Source organism: Anarhichas minor, unplaced genomic scaffold (assembly GCF_050575085.1).
Source record: "Anarhichas minor isolate MPS153535 unplaced genomic scaffold, ASM5057508v1 ptg000021l, whole genome shotgun sequence".
In the NCBI taxonomy this organism is placed as follows: domain Eukaryota; kingdom Metazoa; phylum Chordata; class Actinopteri; order Perciformes; family Anarhichadidae; genus Anarhichas; species Anarhichas minor.
Genome location: NW_027466467.1, coordinates 4,238,943 through 4,260,341, shown reverse-complemented (window position 1 = coordinate 4,260,341; position 21,399 = coordinate 4,238,943). Strand labels below are relative to the sequence as shown.

The 21,399-nt window shown below is 42.1% G+C and overlaps 1 protein-coding gene across 5 annotated transcripts; it reads right to left on the bottom strand.

The window, feature by feature from the left end:
• Positions 1-1,458: 1,458 nt before the first annotated feature.
• cpne1 (copine I) lies at positions 1,459-21,155 on the bottom strand. Of its 5 annotated transcripts, none has more exons than XM_076096075.1 (16): positions 21,026-21,155; positions 7,992-8,120; positions 7,728-7,907; positions 7,038-7,112; positions 6,766-6,837; positions 6,284-6,367; positions 5,993-6,082; positions 5,810-5,908; positions 5,639-5,725; positions 5,156-5,215; positions 4,826-4,959; positions 4,237-4,291; positions 3,933-3,987; positions 3,296-3,429; positions 2,971-3,207; positions 1,459-2,809 (listed from the first exon to the last, which is right to left on the bottom strand). In XM_076096075.1, exons 2-16 carry the CDS (start codon positions 8,118-8,120, stop codon positions 2,690-2,692), a joined length of 1,611 nt encoding a protein of 536 aa, XP_075952190.1. In that variant the 5' UTR covers positions 21,026-21,155; the 3' UTR covers positions 1,459-2,689. The 5 variants fall into 5 exon arrangements, with proteins under 5 accessions (XP_075952190.1, XP_075952191.1, XP_075952192.1 ...); XM_076096076.1 differs by lacking the exon at positions 21,026-21,155 and adding an exon at positions 9,666-9,946; XM_076096077.1 differs by lacking the exon at positions 21,026-21,155 and adding an exon at positions 9,716-9,946.
• Between the last annotated feature and the right edge of the window lie 244 nt (positions 21,156-21,399).

The following is a 21,399-nucleotide window of genomic DNA, read 5'->3' as shown; positions in this document are numbered from 1 at the left end:
TACAGAGGAAAGAGGTTAACAGCTGTTTGATTACAGTGAGCAAGGCAGCACTGTGGAGCAAAGCATTGTGGGAGGGGTAGTTCTTTATGGAGACAAGCTAAGGCAGCATTTTCTCTTGTTTTTTTCTCTCAGTGACAGCAGCTTTTTGAAATTTGGAAACATTTACTCCTTTACTTGATGACATCACAGCACCATGTGACCACGCAGCTAAGGTTGCAGTGACAATACAGCATGACCAGCTGAACTCAGATCAGATTTCTATAATGATAATATTCACTTTGCTGTTTAAAATGAAAACTGCAGCTTTTTGGCTAAAGTTTCCTCCATTCGAATACTTCTAACACTTTAAACCACATTTGTGAATACATAATTTCCCTCAAACAAGTTCTTGGCAACAAAAAAGAAAAAAAGAGGACTTCATGGCAGCCTGAGAGGGACAAACTTCAATCTACAGAATGTAATGCACTTTGGCATCAAAACAAACAAAACAGTCTGAAGTGATGGTCCATTTAATTAGCTTCTTACGGAGCATTCAAGTGCATTTTATGGTACTTTTTGTGTTACCGTTTACGTGGTCAAAATGGACTTTCTCACTCAGAATTTAGAAGTTTGCAGGTTGTTTTTTTATGGAAGATGATTGAATAAAGACATGGTAAAAAAATAAATAAAATGGCGCTGCATCTCTGATGCATCTCTGGATGTTTTCTACAATTTCCCAGAAAGTAATAAAGTTGAATAGGTTGATTGCTAAAAAATGTTTTCTATAGAGAACTGTGATTTAGAAGATCTGGAAAGCGAACCAGTGGTTCCCGGTCACAAAGGGGTCATTTCATTTTTAATGTTTGCTTCTTTTTTTTTTTTTAATTGATGGATACTTTTACCACTCAATGTTTCCAAAATGTGTTCATATAAGACAAAAAAAAAACAAATCATTCTTTGGCCGAATCAACCGTTGACAGCAGATATGTTTGAGGTAAAGTATGAATTGTTCACAAGACATTACTTTGCTTACGAGGTCACAACGATGTTATTCTCCTCAACTGTAGATGAATCTAGAAAACATTTTTACAAATCAACACTTTCATCCTCTACTTCTGGAAGAACTGATTTTGACATTTTGTCAAAAGCATAAAAACCTGACAAATTTAAGATGAGGCAGAAGAAGCTGTAAACTTATTTTTCTCTTCATCATCATCATCATCAGGTAACAGTTTCTATTATTATCTTGTTGTCCAAAAACCAACCAGACACAGTCTGAAGCAGCAGACTGATGGCACCACAGAGGCAGACAGAAGACAAACTGCCGGATACATAAAACACCGCTTCAACTAAAACTACACCAATGATGTGTTTGACAAAATAATCTCCCCTCACTTTCTTAACTTACTAGCTGTTCTTCAAGAGCTTTCAATCGTTATTTTGTTCCCAAACATGAAGAATGAACCTCAGTGCTAGAAATACACAAAAAATGTACTTTAATAAAATGAACCCTGAAAAAAACATCCACAGTAAAGGTGGCGGTGATATAAGTGATTAAAAGTAAATTCTAAGTGATTGCGAAGTGCAGAAGAAGTGTTGGCAATAACTCTTTAATAAGCAATGTAACAAACTGTGGCTTTGCTGCAGTAAACATGAGTTTTGACACATTTTGACACAAGCTTGTGTGTGTTCAGGTCATTCCAGCATTCAGAAGACAGTCTTTGGCAACTAAATAGAGCAGATGTTCAGACAAGACTCTCAGTGTGATGCTCAGGTACTGTGGGATGGCGGGTTACCATAATTGATTAATTGATGATGACCTGTGTGTAATACTGATAGGTGATCAAGTTTGGTCAAACAGGGGCCAGACCCAATGCTTGGTGGTAGAGATGCGTTCTGCGCTGGGAGCCAAGATGGCATCAGCAAACCACTGAGAGTCGTGACAGAACAGTCTGAGAAGGACAGCGAGCAGAAGGCCATACAGGCTGCACTAAAGACTACTTAAGGCAATAGTAACATGTTATGTTAAGGCTGTAGTAAAGTTCTATATTGAGGCGATAGTATTAAAGCTATGATAAAGAGTATATATCATTCATGATACAATATTCCAGCATTTAGTGCAAGAGCAAAGTGCTAAGTATCGATACCCGATCAATAAAGCTAATCAGAGCCACACACTCACACACAGCTAGACCATGGTGTTGGATTGGCAACATGGACTGTGTACGGTGAGTTACCTGCAGCTGCAGTTCCTATAATGTCCACTTAATGCTGCTGTGGTGAGCCTGCATTGAAGTGAAGCCCAATTTGTCTCCACACATACAAAGTTCACTTTGACACTTTTTCAGTGTGTGTGTGTGTGTGTGTGGCTCTGTGATTATTAAACGCATGTTAGTAATGACATGTGATCTGCATAGTTAGTGTGCAAGCAGCAGAAGGAATCAATTATAAATCATCTATCCTAAATTATTATCATCCCTCACATTGAAGAGAAACATTAGAAAATAAAACGACTATAAAACTGTTTAAAAAAAGAAAAGGTTGCGATTTGTGATTGGCTGAGATTCTAGCAACACATCAGGTTGGTCCCCTGAAGGGTGGTCGACTTCGCGAGTGGTCTGATCCTGGAATGAGAAGAGGGCGGGCCTTCAGCTTTGAGGGTGGGCTTAGGGAGTGCACGGGTGGTGTTTAGGCTTTGTGGGTGCACGGTTTAGGATTTGGGTGCAGCTGTAGCTGGTTTAGGTGGTTCGAGGCCTCTCATCTTGAAATAAGAGACCAGCTGGTTGGGAACCTCAGCGAGGACAGACTTAGCCAGAGACGCCTGTGGAGCCTGGAGAGAGAGACAAAGAGAGACGGGATGTAAGAGCCTATCAGGACATTGTTGTTTTTTAAATCTGTATGTATAAATCTGTGTAGATCTTTATCTTCTGTCTATCTTTACAACAAATCACTGAGTCACGCATAGACACACATACACATACATACACTTACATCTTTGAACTGTCTGTACGGGACGAACTGGACGATGTCTCTGGAGACGGCCTCCCCCACTGTCGACTTCAGCACGCCGTCGTCTCCGTCCAGGAGCTCCATGGCCTTAAAGTCCGCCGGCCCCACCCCCACAATGATGATTGACAGCGGCAGCCGCGACGCCCGGACGATGGCGTCCCGGGTCTGATCGAGGTCGGTGATCTCACCGTCAGTGAGGATGAGGAGGACAAAGTATTGCTGCAGAGAGATACAGACATGGGTGAGTGTGTGTGTGTTTTTGGTTTAAATTGTGTGTGTGTGTGTGTGTGTTTGAGTGTGTCCTCACAGAGGCGTTGTTGCTCTGCGCTGCTTGGGTGGCGATGGAGGACACGTGATTGATGATGGGAGAGAAGTTTGTGGGTCCAGAGAGTCTCAGCTGAGGCATCACCATCCTGTAGGCCTCAATGATCCCCTCAATACCTGCGAGAGACAGACGGGAAGCGGTTTAACAGAGATGGAAATATTTCAGACATGCTGAGCAGCTGAAACAATGCAGGCAAACATGGAAACAGAGAAAACAGGCTGTGAAATTAGAGTTGATACGTTTTCAGCTGCATTCATTTCACAAGAAAAGAAGATTAGAGAAAAGTTTAAAAAAATTAATATATATTTACATTTTCCTTTAAGTGTCTCACAACCCCCAGTCTTGTGACCCTTTGAAGGGGGCACGGCCCTTAGGTTGGGAACCTTTGGGCTAAAATACTAAATATTATTTTTATAAGAAAATAAAGTTGATAACTAGCTCCATCTGGACTGGCAACAATAGTAAAATGCTAGTTTCACATTAATACATCAGTACTAGACTCATATAGAATAATATCTCAGGAGCCTTTCTTTTGCAGAAAATACATTTTAATTCAGAACTTTTACTTAAGTAGGATCTAGAATGAGGATTCAGAATACAGGACTGTGTGTATGTGTACCTTTGCAGTAGGGGTTAGTGGGGTTGAAGTTGAGGGCGAACTCGTGGTTTGCAGCCTGCAAGATCAACAACAACGGTTCAATAAACAATGACAATCCACAAGCTCTGATCGGTCGCTCAGAAAACTGATGCTGTCACTTCAACTTTCAGATTTTCAAAATAGTAATTTAATTCAACCAAATCACAAAATCAGGAAATGATTTTACATCGCAGACGTGGTTAAAAATGATTAATGATTGTCACACTTGAGAGAGCAATAGAGCCTCTAGAATGCTGTGTTGTGATTGGTTTGTTGGACAGCTGACCTGGTAGTCTGGAGGCAGTTTGGCTCCAAAACCGAACGCTGGGAAGAGTTTATCACTGAAACAGGAAACGGGAAACAACCACTGTTACCATCACATAAATAAAAGCCCTTTACTGTACGAGGATTGAGAGTTTCTGGTTCAGGATGTGGGGTTTAGGGCTTAGGGTTGAGACCAGGGTGTGGGGTTTAGGGCTTAGGGTGAAGGTGATGGGATGGGGGGGTGTAGGATGTAGAGTGAGGGGTTTTAGGGTGTAAGGTTTAGTGAGTTAAGGATTTAGGGTGTAGTGTGTATAGTTTAGGGTGTAGTGTTTAGGTCCCGGGTGTAGAATGGAGGGTTTAGGTTGTAGGAAAAAGGGTTAAGAGTTTAGCATGTATGGTTTAGGTTGTAGGGTGAAGAATGTAGTGAAGAGGATGTAGAGTTCAGGATTTAGTGTACATATTAATGTACATATTAGGATGTAAGACGTTGGCTAGGGTTTAGAATGGAGGATGTAGGGTTTAGGATGTAGGGTTTAGAATGTAGGATGTAGGGTTTAGAATGTAGTGCATGTAGTGGTTTCTGTGCATAGTTTGTACGAGTGTGTACTAACGTGTCGTAGTCCTGGACCACGTGACCCACAGACCACAGAGCAGACAGGTACTGGTTCAACCCGTCGGGACTCATGTAGTGGAGAGAGTTGGGCGAGCGAGGGTCTCCATTAGAGCCGGTGAAGTCGATCCCCACCTGCAAACATTCATTCATTATTAAAATACATGTTCATTTAATCAAAACGTTTTAACTAAGACTTGATGATTAATAACTGACACATCGTTATCCATCTCTGATCACAAGGAACCCGAAATCAATCATCTCGTTAACAATACATTTTGCAATCTATTATTTTATTTCAATCGTGAACTTGAATGTGATGTTGACGTACGGTGAAGTTGATCTGGCAGCCGCCCATCACATAGTTCAGGAAGGAGTACTGGGTCAACATCTGCAAACACACAGTGTGAACAAAGAACTCATGAGTATATAATAAGACAGACATATGTGGTCTCTGGCAGTATTTTTTTATACCAGCTACTTCCTTTTTTCTCTGATTATCTTAGTGAATGTATGTGATCTCTACATACAGCCATCTATATGTTGTTAAATTATTAAAAGACAACTATAATGGTGGAATAAGGCTTCCAGTCTCCAGTATATTAGAGCTGTAGTGAATAGGGAAGTAAAATCAATGCATATAAACAATGATTTCCTTCTCTATGCGCCTCATAGAGCCAATCAGACGGCTCTGTTCAGGTTACAGATGATACAAATTGATAGAAGGAGGAATTGGTTCTCGGACTGAAAACAAGTTCTACCTAACATCTTTAAGGTTTACAAAGCAGAGAACTCTGGGTAACGTGGTCTCTACCTTGCAGCTCTTCACAGTGACGACTCCAGAGTTCTTGTAGCTCTTCTTCTTCTTCTGTTTCTCGGAGTGGATGCAGTCAAACGTCACCTGGAGGACAACACATTGGACAGATTAATGACCTCGGACCAGCCAATAGAAAGACGTCAAATGTTTTATTGTCAGTGAGCTCACCGGTGAACCACTTCCAGCTTTCTGCAGCTCGGACACTTTAGTGGTGAAAGAACCAATCAGATCGTGAGTTCCATCACTGTCGTAATCAGAGCAATCCACCTGCAGAGGGAGGAGGAGAGTTCATGTTAGTGTTGAAGATTGTATTGGCTGTTATGGCTGAAGGTGGATTCTGATTGGTTGAACCTTCAGCGGTCTGTCGAGGTCGCTGGAGCAGAACGTCTGCATGGGAACAGAGAACTTCTTCCAGGTGGGACTCAGATTGTTCTTCACCACCTACAAAAAAACACCTTCATCATTCATAATGCTCACCATCATCTTCATCCCAGTGAGGACATTTTGTCAACGTGGTTTTAAATCTCAATTATTTCTCTCTAACAAAAACTATTCATGACTACATGAGCAACAATAGCTCAGAGTAGGTAGTACAAACGACTGTGTGTGTGTGAGTGTGTGTGTGTGAGTGTGTGTGTGTACCTCTGTTCTGTGGACCAGCTGCCACTTTCCATCGTCTCCTTGTTTAAAAAACTCCAGGAACGGATCAGACTTCCCAAACGTATCCTGGACAGAGAGAAGACAACATGCTGCCATCTCATTCAGTGTGTTAAGTAACTTAAGTAACCGGTTTACAAATGTATACAGATATAATTAACATAATAATAACAAATTACCAGGTAAGTTTAATAAATCTTTTGCCGCCCTAAAACAGGAAGTTAAACTAAAGCTCATGATGAAGTGACTTCAGAACTAGTAACTGATTTAAATAAACTGTAGTCTTCACTGGCTAAGGCATTCCTAAAGTTTTAATGGTACAATCTGAGTTAGCTAATTATTTACACACAAACTTAGTGATGGATTTATGAAGAGCTGCTTCAACGCAGTCCTGAAGACGTGGAAGTGGAAAGACGAAGATGAGAAAGATGAAGAGCAATATAAGAAGTAATGAGAAGCAGAGTTACCTTCTTGTCCAGATTTTTAGCCTCAAACTCCAACTGAATGGCTCTGTTGTCCTTTATCTCCTCTGCTGTGATCTACACACACACACACACACACACACACACACACTTTACTTGATAGTCACAGTAATGTGGATGTTAATAAGCTTTTGATCAGGATTCTCCATGTATAATATATAACATTTAGCTTTATAATGATAATCTGTCGATATAAAAAAATATATTAAAAGGTTATACTTATAACACACACACACACACACACACACAGTACATACAGTGATGCTTCCTTTCCCTGCAGGTTTGCCTTTCTTCAGCTGCAGAGGTCTGGTCAAGGTTTTACTGGCAACTATCTGAAATTCACACAGAGGAGGTTAGTCTTTGTCTGGATGAAAGCTCTTTATAAATGCAGCGAGTATAAGTCAGAGACAGTGCTGTGATCACACAGTTTGTCCAGCAGAGGACGGTGTGAACCTGAGAAATGATTCGACCTCTTAGTACATATTGAAGAGCTGAAACAATTACATCAATTAATTGGTTTCTATTTTGATAATCGATTAGTAGTTTCAGTTTATTTTCAAGCAAAAGAGACAGAAATTCTCAAATGTGAGGCGTTGCTTCTTCTCTGGGTCAGATATTATTGTAAACTCAATATTTTGGGATATTGGACTTCTTGGATATACAGCGCATTTATGACAGTTTTCTGATATTTTATAGAAAAAAAAGTTGATTCATTGAGAAAATAACGAGCAGATTAGTCAATAAAACTAATTGTTCGTCGCAACCTGTACATAATGATCTAATATGTTAATATTGTTTACATGTCCAATGTTTCTTCATAGAAAATGCTACACTCTAAAGGTTTAACAACCAAAAAAGCATCAGTACAGCCTGAAGAGCTGACACACTGGTCAATGGGGGAAAAACACGCTTCTACAGAGTCTGGTGTGAGTTGGTCTGGTGTGTACCTGTCCCAGTGTTAACTCCACCCCTCCCAGGTAGTCATCATCGCCGAGATCAGAGCTTTTATTGTCGATATCGTAGACCCCCAGCTTCAGATTCTGCACCGACTCAAAGTGATAATCCACTCTGAGACGCTGACTGAAGGACGGACTGGAGCTGTTCTTCAAACGCTCGGTACGAGCCAGCTGACAGGGAGACATTTCATTAGTAAAATATAAAATATAAAATAAAATGAAATAATTCAAAGACCCGTGTATGCTGTATGTTACCTCGGTCCAGCTGTCCTTTCCTGAGCTCTGCAGCAGCACACACAAAGGATCCGACTTTGAACCGACATCTTTATCCAGCAGGTCAGTACAGGAGATACTCAGCTCCACTTTAGAGACACAGTCCGCCATCTGAGGGGGGGCAGAGAGAGACCTTCAGATCAGGATTCAATGCAACAGACAATCAATCAGCAACTATTTTGCTAGTTTGTCACTCGTCAAGCGGAAATCACATTATCCAACATTTGCTTGTTACAGACTCTCGTTTGTGTGCATTTGCGTTGTGTGACGGTAAATTGAACATCTTTGGGTTTTGGACTCTTGTGAGACAAAAACAAGCAGTGGGAAGATGTCAACTTGAGCTTTAGGAGATTGAGATCAACGTTTGTCACCAACTTATAGAGTAAATAATTAATCAAGAAAAGAAGATGTGTGGTAACAAAAATAATCATTAGTTGCAGCCCTACTCTACACCACCAATAAAAACGTATATAAACCAAGAACTACAAATACGGAGCTTCACTGCAGTCTCAACACTGAATCCAAACAGTTTCTTTATGATTCTTCAAACTTTAATCTGCACTAAAACTATTCATGTCATTTACGTCACTGCTGCACCACCAAAACAAAGTCATAAACATTTTGCAGTGAGGGAAGATGAACATGAAATGCACCTCACTTTATGGTGTGTCACAAGCTCTCTGTGACACTCGATCGAGATAACACTGTAGGACAAATGTATCTTCGCCACATGCAAAGGAGGCAGACAGTCCCTCAACACAGTGAATAAAGTGGGTGAGCCACAGCTGAAGCCTCTGAGAATCTTCCTCAACAGCAGTTATAAACTGGGCTGTGTGCATGAAGTTGTGCTGAATAAACTCTCATAAGGAGACGAGGTCACTCACTGATAAACAAGTTGAATATCCAGCCTGAAGTGATGGAAAATACTGAGATAGTTTTGGAAACTTAGAGGATTCTGTTCAAGTAAAACAACAAACATGAATGTAACTTTAAACATTTCATATATTGATAATAAATTGATTATCATTGCATTATTGTTATTAAACAAAGACACCAAATAATACGTCATAATGCCAAACTAAAGTAACTATGTACATTTACTCAAGTACTGTTCTAAAAAGGACAAGTCTGAGGTACTTGTACTGCTTTATACTTTACTCCACCACATTTCCAACAGAAATATTTTACTTTTTACTCCACTGCATATATTTAAAAGCTATGTTACTAGTTACTTTGCACATGAGGATTTTAAAAACCTATAATGAGCAAATACAATACATTTTACACTGTAAATTAAACCACCCAACTGTATATAAAATGGGTAAAATGATCAATGAAACAGAAAGCTACATGATTGAAAAGCCGTTTACATTTTAATGCATCAGTACTTTAATCTAAAAGCATAATAAATGAGAATGCAAGGCAACCTGAAGGCAACACTAGAAGATATGAGTTAAACCAGCACAATAAACACACATTGCGCACGCACGCGCACACGCACTCTCACTCTCTCGCGCACGCACACACTGCTCTCTCTCGCGCACACACACACACCCTCTCTCTCTCGCGCACACACACACACCCTCTCTCTCTCGCGCACACACACACCCTCTCTCTCGCGCACGCACACACACAAATATAAACTTTGTAAATCACCTTATCAGAGCCGCTCTATTTTATCTTCTTTAAACCACACGAACAAATACCTTTGGCGGAGGACTAATAGCTAACGTTTACTCCCACAGTCCGGAACAGGAGACGAGACCTTCTCAGTCAGAGTAAACACACCTGAGAGAACACTAACCGTTACCTCACCACTCGATTAGACTTTTTTACAAAGATTCGCCACAGCTGGAGTTTGTATTTTAGCTGTAACTGCAGCAGAAAACTGTCGTTTTGTTTCCGTTCGGCGGACTAAGCTAACAGGGAGCGGTACACAGACATGCTGACATCTGGTTGGACAGACAGCTACGAAGCCGCGTCGTGATTGGATAAAGTGACTGTCAGTCACGCCCTCTGGGTTCAGCCGTTAGTAGCCAGCAGGAGCACAACTAGAGATACTTCCGACCAAACCCCTTCAGAATAAAAGCAGCACCACAACAAATTCTTTCAAATCCTCCCATACAGCAGAATTGGCTGCAATATAATCAGTTTGTAGCAAGTGCTTTGCTCCTTTTGACAGTTAACACAGGTTAAACAGGCTGCAACCTATTTAATTAACTTCTGAATTAAGTTGCAAGTTGCCACAAAAACAATAAGAGGAGATCAAAACTCCAGCAACACTTGTAGGATAAACAACTTTATTGTTGTCGTTTCCCCTCCATGCACCTTGGAGGGAGGTGAAGAAATCCCTGCTATTCTTCTATGAAGAATATATCCCATATTTTCTATGGTCTATAACACCAAGAAAATAGCACAAAAATAAAGTAAAGAAATAGTAAGTCAGTAGGATAAAATAAGCTCCTTTTCTAAATGACTATTCAAGTCCATGGTCCCGCCAGTCCTTCATGCATATCTTGTAAAACAGATTGCTCTCTCCAGTCTAAAAGTCTAAAAAAGTAGATAATATAATCCAGACAAATAATACGCTTTATTTAATAGATAAAAGGTTAATGCAATAATACTTATTACAGTCCTAGATCTTAATTTTTAATCTTTTTGTCCAAAATGACACTATTGAAAATGTTGTTACAGGTGAATTAAACTAGGAGTATCCTACATTCCTACAGTAATCAAATCAAAATAACTTTGCAAGGTTGTTTAATAACACACCATAGCAGCAGTGTTTGTACATTCAATTTGTTCATGAACAAATATATGCATTGTAAAATGTTTAATTTAGAAACTGCTGTGGCTGGATAATCATCAGCATATTAAGTGCAGCCTTTACAGTTCACATTAACTTCCAGACTGGTTAAAAGGTAAATTGATGTGCTTTTATGTTGAAGGGCAGACATTCAAGCAAGAAGTACTGTTGCTGAAGCACTCAGTGTTTGATGATAAACTGTACAGAGATGGTCAGAGACAATAGAGACACGTTTCAGAAGTATAATGGAGTAAAACAGCCTGATCCAACCTCCGCACAGAGAACAATACACTTGCACTTTATTCATCCTCTGCAGCAGAACCACCGTGGAGTCAGAAAAGGGAGCTGAGCGTCACATCACTGATGAGGAACAGAACAGAAAAGACCAAACCACAGAAAAACACAACACAACACAGTTCTGAGAAAAAGAAAGGGCATCGTGTACAGAACCATAATGTTCTATTAAATCCTGTATATCACATCCACACGCCCCTTCCTCAGCCATCATCAGATCATTCTCATCCGCTATAGATTCACCTCCCTGGAAAAAATAACCTCACATAAGCTTCAATGAAGAGCGAAAAACCGGTTTACACACAACGTGCTGCATGTGATGCTGTCAGACAGACTCGTCTGTCAAGTCTGGAATTAGAATTGAGTTTGTTACCTAAACTACAGGTCTGGACTGAGCTAGAGCTCATATGAGAAGAACAGTTTTATAGATCTTTTACTTTTTAAGATTTGCTTGGAAATAAACAGTCAAACTAATGAAAAAAAATAAATAAATAGGCCCTTGATGCCATCCTCTACAACAGGGGTATTCAATTAAAATTCAACAAGGTCCATTTAGAGAGAAGTTCCTCATGCAAAGGTCTGGAATATCACAATAATGTCTAACTTGTGCTATGATTTAGTCCCATATACATTGAATTAGCCAACAGTTGTATGAACGTCTGTGTGTAGTCAATAACTCAAATCAAATAAATAAAGTTCAATTGAATAATATCCAAACAATATTTATTGTCCGTTTTCAAATTGAACTAGATGAATTATAGATAAATAATCTAATAATAAATCTATGTTATTCTCTTGTGTCGTTTAAAATAAGAGCTGCATTAAACAATATATTAAATTAAAGAACAGAAAGCTTTTGAAAAATGTGCATCTTAAACTAAAGTACTTACTTTTAGTAAAAATGAATTTCCCTAAATTGCCCTGCAGCTTTAAATTCAGTTCGTTCAGGGTGAAGTGATGTCAACCAAGAAAACCACGATATTATATTTTTCTCATCTTCTAAAAAGAGACATTGAATGCTTCCTAGCTCAGGAATAATAGTTTGTTTAGCAATAGTTTCCCTTTAATATGAGCCTTATTAATCGATGTGGGCACTTTGAGAAAAATAGATGATTCATTTAATCCAAATAGAAGACCCTTAAGGTCACAGCAAACTACTTTTACATTCACTTGCAGTACTGCCTTTGATTTGCATTTCTGCAATGTAACAACACCACGAGCGGGGGTAAAGATTTTGAGATTTAAGTTTTGCTTTCTCGGAAAAACAATTACAAACATTCTACCGTTGATGCAAAGGATCTAAAAAAACAAATTAGCAACCCAGCAGCCCTCAGCTGTAGCATGCTGAATATTGATGAGTAATATTAAGTACCTTATATGGCATTGAAGCTGCCGATGAGGTCATCTGAATTCCAAACAAAACCAACCCTGACTTCCAACATAAAGAAATGTCATTCACTCAAATGAGCCCATGAATCAGATCCGTTTCCATTAGACAGTGAAGAGCAGACAGTCAGAGAGAGAGAGCCGAGTATCAGGTCCTTTTATTAGCTAAAGCTAAAGGAGAGTCCACATCACGTATGGTTATACGATCATACAAGTTTGTTCACACTGACAATAGAAACAAAAATGAGCTTTTAAAAAGGTGGAAACATCCAAAAACATACATACAACAAAAAAAAGCTACCAAACTAAAAATAATCTCGACAGATTTCATCTCAGCACTCAACAGTCCAAACAGCTATTGAGCAATGTGCTGCAGAAAGGGAGGGTAAGAAGGTGGCATTGTTCAAACACAGCAACATCAGAAAAGCGGGACAGAGGAAAAAGATTCAGCGGCCAAAAAGTACTTATTTACAAAATAAAACATGTCAGCAATCTGTCCCATATCCTCTATACAACAAAGCAGTGTCGCAACTCAGAATTGTGTGTCAACATTTCACCAAAGCAACAGAATTGATGTTGGTATACTTGTTTTTACCAAAGCAACGGGTCATGTCAACATTTCACCAAAGCAACGGGTCATGTCAACATTTCACCAAAGCAACAGAATTGATGTTGGTATACTTGTTTTTACCAAAGCAACGGGTCATGTCAACATTTCACCAAAGCAACAGAATTGATGTTGGTATACTTGTTTTTACCAAAGCAACGGGTCATGTCAACATTTCACCAAAGCAACAGAATTGATGTTGGTATACTTGTTTTTACCAAAGCAACGGGGCATGTCAACATTTCACCAAAGCAACAGAGCATAGACATTTGATCATGGCAACATAGCTTTTTATCACCATTTTACGACAGCAACAGAGCAAGTGAAGATTTTACCAAGGCAACAAATTGTACCATATCAACAGAGCATAAACATTCTATCATAGCAACACACTCTGGCTTTTCATCATCACTTTACGACAGCAACAAACATGTTAAGATATTACCAGAGCAACAGAGCATTTACATGTTAAACCACAGCGGCAAAGCATGTTTAAGCGCATACAGCAACAATGTCTGTCAACCTCATTGTGCTCATGATGTTACCATAACAAACAAAACAGATGAATATGTTCAGCGTCAACTGTGGACATGACTGCATTGGAAACAGGGTAAGAAAGGACCAAAATCCTGCCAACAACAACAGTTTGTGCTACAAGAGTCAGTGGATGAGCTGCAGAAAAGAGCAAAGTCTGGATCATAGTCACAGGTGAGGGGGGGGGGGGGGGTTACCTGTCATTATCTACACACAAGGGGAGGAGCTTCAGTGATTGACAATCAGCAGCAGGGCAAGGTGTACACTGAGCTGTAGTTGAGTTTGACTCCATAACCCTGCATGGATTATGTTGGCTTTGTGTCACCTGGACGGTTGATCCAGGTAGGTGTAACATGTAGTATCAGTCTGTTTTAAGCAGGGCTTCAACCCAGGCTTATCTTGACCTTGCGTGCTCCAATAGGTCGGTCATTGAGGTCCATAACAGCGGCAGTGGCCTCCTCGTGGTTTTGGAAGGCTACCATGGCCTCGCCCGTCGGCAGGCCTTTCTCACTGAACTGCAGGCAGACTGAGCCCGGCAGCACCTGGTAGCCGTAGAAGAAGTCCATGATCTCGTCCACAGTCACAGTGAACGGCATGTTCTGAAGCTTTACAATTGTCGGGCCAGGAGCACCGCGTTGACTGTTGGGATTGTTAGATCCTCCGGGGGCCGGCTGGTTACGGAGTCCTTCGGTTCCTGGACTGAACACCTGCTGACCACCAGTAGCCCCACCCCCTGGACGTCCTTGGTGGTTGTTGTTAACCCCTCCCCCTCTGGTTTGTCCTCCTCCTCCACCTCCTTTTCTGTTCACATTGTCAAAGGGCACCAACCCTCTTAGCGCATCCTGGCTGAACGGAGCTCCTCCTGCTGCTCCGGATCGAAAGCCCGGTGGCTCCAGCATTGGAGCCCCAGGAAGACCGGCAACTAGTGGGGGGGCCACGCCCAGATTCACCTCCCCCAGGCCTGCTGCCAGAGGAGGGAGAGGAGGAGGGCCTGCTAGCCCATTCCCTGGGGCTGAGAATGGACTCACAAAGGGGGCATTATTGAGGTTCCCCATGGTGTTTCGGAGAAAATTAAATTCCTCCCCACTAATCCCCGCAAATGGGTTGATCTGGGGTTGCTGGGGACTGGGCTGGGCTTGCTGATGCTGGTTCTGGTTCTGATTTGGATTCTGCTGGTTCTGGTTGCGTTGGCCCCTCTTGTTCTGAGGAGGAGGATTCCTCTCAATTTCCTTCATTTGATCAAAGGTCACCAGGTGGACAAAGGCATCGCGGCCATTGAGTTTTTGGCGGTGCAGTCTTTCAGCCTTCCGGGCGTCTTCCTCGGTCCGCAGCTGAAAGACAGATTGTCCTAAACCATTACCATGGGTATCTGTCAGAACCTTAAGGGTGTCCTCGTAAAGCCCCACACCCTCCAGAAAGACACGGACATCCTTCTTGGAGACATTGTAAGGGATGTTGGTGATGTGGGCACAGTTCCTGGGAACTTTCAAGCCATCCTGGTTCTTGCCATCACCCTGTGTTGTTTCACGCTTGCGAATGGTGTCTATTTTTTCAAGCATTCCCTTACGGCTGATTGGGTGGACCTGGATGAAGCGGGTGCCCATATACTGCATGTGAGCTCCCAGAGCAGTCTTGTAGTCCTGTTCTGCTCTGAACTCAAGGAAGCCCTCTCCTGTGGCTCGCCCGTTGGGCCCATAAGCAATGAAGACGCTTTCCTCCATGACGGACAAATTATTAAAGAACTCTTTTATCTGTTTCTTGTCGGCCTCATAGGGCAGGCCCTTCAGGTAGACACAGAATTCCTGCCGGTGCGGAGATCGTGACCTTCCCCGCTGTTCCCTGCCTCCTTGCATGATATTACCCCGGCGATGATGCTGTTCCTGTGACTCGTTGCTGTTATTTGATTTGCTGATATTGTGAGGTGCATGGCTTATCATGCCGTCATGGAGGCTGGCCCATTGCCGCTCAGAGCCTGGAGTGATCTCAATGAACCGTTGGCCCATCATGCCACCTCCCCTCTTCACAGCTTCAAAGCTGTCCTGGGGCGAGAAGAACTTGACCATAGCCCTGCCAGTTGGCCGACCCTGCCCGTCTCGCAGCAGACGAGCCCCTTCCACCCCCAGACCCCGAAAAAACTCCCTGACCTCCATCTCTGAGCAGGAGAACGGGAGGTTCTGCAGGAGGACAAACAACTCATCGGGATGGGAAACTCCAGCTCCGGCCGCTGCTGCAGCAGCAGCAGCTTTCATATGAGCCTGGAGGCCCAGAGAAGCAAGAGGGGAGAGAGGGTTGAACAGCATGGGGTTGGGGGTTCCAAGAGGGAGGCCTGAACCCATTCCTCCTGGGGGAGGTAGGGAGGGGTTGAAGGGAGGCATTGAGGACATGTGGGAAAGGTGGGACATAGGAGGCACTGGATGTCCTTGGGACATGGAGGAGACAGTAGGTAAAGGGGGAAGGGAGGACACTGGAGGAGGAACTGGAATGGTGGGCATCGTGGGCATGGGGGGCATGGAAGGCATGCTGGGAAGTGGAGGGATGGGTGGGGGGCATGCATTGAGCGATGCGAGAGCTGCGGTGATTGAGGGGCCGGAGCTGTAACTGTTGGGGAAGCTGGGCACCACATTGACCGCTCCCTTGTTGCTTGGTGGCTCGTGAGATGAGCTCGCTGACGTCACTGAGACTGGGGCATTCATGAAACCTTGATTTCCATGGCTGCTGCTTCTCCCTCCTCCTCCCCCTTGCTGCACCGTTGGTATGGGGGCAGAGCCAGCTTGTCGATTAACATTGCCTGATGCAGGTGTGACCGTCTCCACAGCACCCGCCCCAGCCTCAAACCTGCGGCGGCTGAGTTCGATCATGTTCTGCATCTCTGTCTTGCTGCTGAGCAACAGCGACACCTTGGAGGTCTTGATGGATCCGCCTGTGCGCATCATCCCCAGCCGAGCGTCTTCGTCGGTGGCAAAGACAATGAAGGCTTCACCGTGCTCACCCCCGACGATGTGCACTCCCCCGTCAGGGATGGTTAGGCCAGAGAAGAAGTGTCTGATGTCCATGGTGCCGGCCACTATGGGCAGACCCTGCAGCCTGATGACTACCGCCATACTGACTGCTAAACAACAGCCCTACAACCTGGGAAAAAAAGCAACACTACCGTCAGATGAAGAGCAAAAGAGAAGAGAGACCAGTGGTTTCCAGATGTTTCCCCAGGGAACTCAGATCTGACTTCGTAGGTCACATAAAGCTTAGCCAACACTGCTAATTCTAACACTGCTATTTGAGTTTCTTCAGAATAACCCCGACACCATGTTTATATTTTTGGGTCCGGACATTTGGAAACCATTGGTATTTAATAAAAGGGGTTTGGGGGTGAACAAATGTGCAGGAAACTAGCAAGAGGGCTTAACTGAAACTGTCTCCATCCATCTGAAGCCTTTAGTAAGTTTGATTAACTTGTTACAGATCTTAAGAGATTATGATGCAGGCAAGACTTTTTGTTAAACCATAACAGAAACAATCTTAAGCAATAACATAGCTCCACTGTTTATTAATCTGTTCAAGTTTTGTGAAAGAAATGCATAGAAATAATGAATACATATGTACATACATTAGGCTTGGGCTATATGGTGAGATTATTGTTCCACACAGTATTGGCTGGCCACTACTAGTGGTCCTCACATGTCCACGTTAACAGAATATTCAATTATGCAAAACCTATTGCTAGCATACCGCAGATACTGTATGAAATTGCAAATACTAGTCCTGTAGTGAATGTCTTTATGTTTAACGTTCAAAACTCTGATGTTTTCGAATGAAGCTTGAATGTCTGTCATCATGATTTACGACATTATCTCCCTAAAAAATGGGGAAAATGTGTTTTTTGTTATTATGGTTGTATAAATATATGTTATGGTGCTGTTAGATTGCTGCTAGACCGCCCAGTTAATACAGGGGCGTGCGGGAAAGTTACATTTTTTATCTAAAATACTGACATTTGTCAATAAAAATAAATAGAATCAATAACTCCCTGAGCGCTGTGGGGGACGGACTTGCCATCCAGTCTGTCTTTTGGTTCGTTCTGCTAAGTGACACATTCAGACAATGCCGTTGTAATTTAATGTTTGAAGTGTACAGATATACCAGACTTCAGTTCAACAATGTCGCCGTACAGTTTGACACAAATCATTGCAAATCGAGCTTTATTAACCCGGCTTACCGTACTACAAACGGCTACAGTTTAAGGAGGGCAAATAGTGAATGTGCTGCCAAAACTTTTTGGCAAAGACTCGTGCTCCAGAATTTCCGTGTGTGCAAATAGCAGACATAAACAGCCGTTTGGGTCACATGGCGTACTGAAAGGATGTCGCGTACCAAACAGAAAGGTTTGGGGAGAATACATGTACCGTCCCCTTTGTGTTTCAGCTCAATGCCACAAAAATGATGCAACTTATTTAGTTCGTCTCTTTGGCTCCTTTAAGTAACCCTGACTATTGTCTACCATGCAGTACAAATACATTGCTTGTAGTCTGAAATAGTTAACCTTCATGAATTTCATGCAACTTGCAACTCACCAATGCAACTAGGCTGTGTGTATAGTTTCACTGTTTAACAGACAGGATTTCTGCAGGATGCTGAAACCTGGTGAAAAGGTCAGATAAAAAAACAAAACATTCCTGTTCAGAACAGTTTGATGGAATTCAACTTTTCACAGAATACACTGGAAGTAGGCAGAGTTTTGGTGTTTTCAGTAGTTGGCAGGCAGAATAACTGACTCATTCAGTTTTAACAGATAATCGAATATTTACAGAGCTTTGTGTGGTGTGTATGATTTCAGCCTTACTCCGAAAAGGTTGTCTTTACGCTCAACACGACACCAATAAAAACTACCACACCCAAGAATCTCAACAGCCACAAAAGGCTTAAAACTAGCAGCAGAAAATAAACTAATCAGAAATCAGTGCAGCCGCTTTCCTGCCGAAGACACACCTGCCTAACTAAAATCCATCATGGCTAAAGCCTGGCAGTGTACCCCAAACATCAAACTACACTCCAACAAGCATCAGAACAAACGGTGAACTAAAGACTGGACATGCTGAACTGCAACCAGCCAGCATGTTCTAGCATGTCCAACACCAAGTAACAACCCAGGCAACCAGCAACAAACAGGTGAGCAGGACTGATGCTTCTGCTTCCTGAATCCTCAAACAGCACCAAATCAGCCGGCACAACTTCAGCAACTTCACACAAGCAACATGTCAACCTGCAAATCTGTTATACATTGACAAAAAAACATCATGAGCAACAGCGGTAACTTGCCAACCAGAGCAATGTCACCAACATTTTTAACAAAAAGGCAAGGTCAGATACATGTAAACCAGAGCAACATTAGCATTATATCAACCAGAGCGACATTAGCATTATGTAATCCAGAGCAACATCAGCAACTGATTGACAGCACAGCACCACAGACAGCAGCTGATCAGAAGGGAAAGCAAACAGAAGTAAGGCGCAGAGCAACACTCAACCATGTTGTCCAACTGAGAAATAGCAAATGGAGCAACGCTCGCTGCAACCACAATCCTCTGGATCTTCAGACACATCTTCAGGTTCTGTTCACCAACTGACCCTGATCCAGGACTGTCAGACATCATGGTCCTGAATGGAGATCTGACTAAACTGTGACATGTCAGGCAGTCAACAAAGGTGTGAGGCTGCTACCTGCAGCAACATGAATGAGGTTATTGCTCAACCTCAGCACAGATAATTCACACCAACACTGACATTTGATTGCCTCATAATGCTTCTTCAAGATTGACTTTTTTATGAATTTCCAACCTGGACATTCACTTGTGATGTTTTTACTTCTGGGTGTCAACCTGCAGACAGTCTGTGAGAAACATCAACAGCAGAAAGAGGATCAAACACAGCAGGAAGAGGAAACAGCAACAGCTAATAATGTCAGAAGCAACCAGAGTACCCAGAGAGAGGTGAAAAGGTTCAACTGAGGCTGAAGTTTGCATTCAACAGAAACAAGATAGAGCTGACAGGGTACAGAAAATAACCGCCTTCAAAACAGCCAGAAAACCAGAATATTCAATACAGCAAATTCAGGATTAAAGAACAAAACACTGCCTTGATTAAAGCTGGAAGACATCACTGTCCACATGTTGTCGTCAACCTCAAAACACAGCAAAAAGAATAGGATAGGACAAGAGTGCAACGACATCCACAGACTTAATAACTCAAAAACAAAGAACAAGGATGAGGGAATCTCCACACGTCAGCCAACTCGGAGCTCAAATCCCAACAGACAGAGCAATGAGAAAGGATCTGTCTTGATAAAAACCTGGAGCACACACAGCCTTGTGCTGCATCTTATTAATACACCTTCAACTACAGCATGTGAACTTCAGACCACATCCATCCATCTGTTTCAGAAGTGACTGATAAAATCTCTGGTTCTGCTTGCACAGAATTCCACTGACCTGCACAGGGACAAGAAGAGAAACAACTGACACAAGAAGAAACTGGAATACGTCTGAATGTGCAACAAAAAAAAAACTCAACATGCAGCACATTGTGAGGAAACAATTACCCCGACTGATACAGGACTTTTGCGGCCTTTACCGGTATTATTTGGGTATGAAAATACTCGTAGTATGATTTATACCAATGCAACAGCTTGTAGTTTTAACCAGGACCTTACTCAAAAGGCATGAAAAGAGCGCATATATTGTTATATATCCATATAGGTAATTGACAATTTATAAAAAAATTAAAACACCGAAATAAAACGTAATTCAACTGCATAATACGTAAAAAATCCATCACATTGTTGAATTATTTTCCAACCATTTACCTCATTTTGTAATGGTTCTGGTGAGCTGGCAGTGTAGCAAAAAATGCAACACAATCTCTGAAACCATGCTGTTTCCATGACAGCTGTCACTCAAATCTGCTCATATCAACAGTTTACGAACTTTACGTACGTTGAACGTTATCACCCAGGGGGCGTGGCCTGTGAACTGCAGCGTAAAACCCTTCTTAAATACAACAAAAACGCAGCGAAATAATTGTTCAAATTCACACATCTTTTCCTACAAACTACAACATGAGGTGACCCGTAGTGAAAATACATAAAAACAGTATTAATGTGTCGGTTAGCCAACTAGCCGTAGCAGTTATGGACAAGACACCATTAAAAAATGTAGCTAGTTTAGCTTCGCTAAGCTAACGCTTCGTTAGCCACCTAGCTGTTAGCTGGTTTTGAACCTCGCTTTGTGTGCGTAGTGTTGGAGCATGATGCACGCGAGCAGGATGCACGCTTTGAGCTCGTGCTCTCCTCGCGGTGTGAGTGTGTCACTGAGCGGGCGGCCGCTGCTGGATTCTTACCGAGAATTTTTTCAACAAACACACTTGAGGTTTAACTCATGAACGGTGCTCTTTTTCTTCTTCTCTCTCTCTGCGGTGGTGGCTCCTGCTGCTGTTGCTGCTGCATGAAATGTCGGCGCAAACACCGCGATGACAGACGTGATCTCGCGAGACTTCTCATTATGCATATATGTTTACTTCATTCCTGTTTACATTACAGTTAATTCACTTTACAATTAGTGTATTTGTATATTTTATGTTAGTTTATCACTAGATTTATGTAAATGTTTGAACAATTTTGCACGTCTGTAATTGTTGTGCATATATATATATATACCTTGAAACTAAACTTTATTTTGTATACACATGGTGCATAAATGTATTTGTTTACTTTA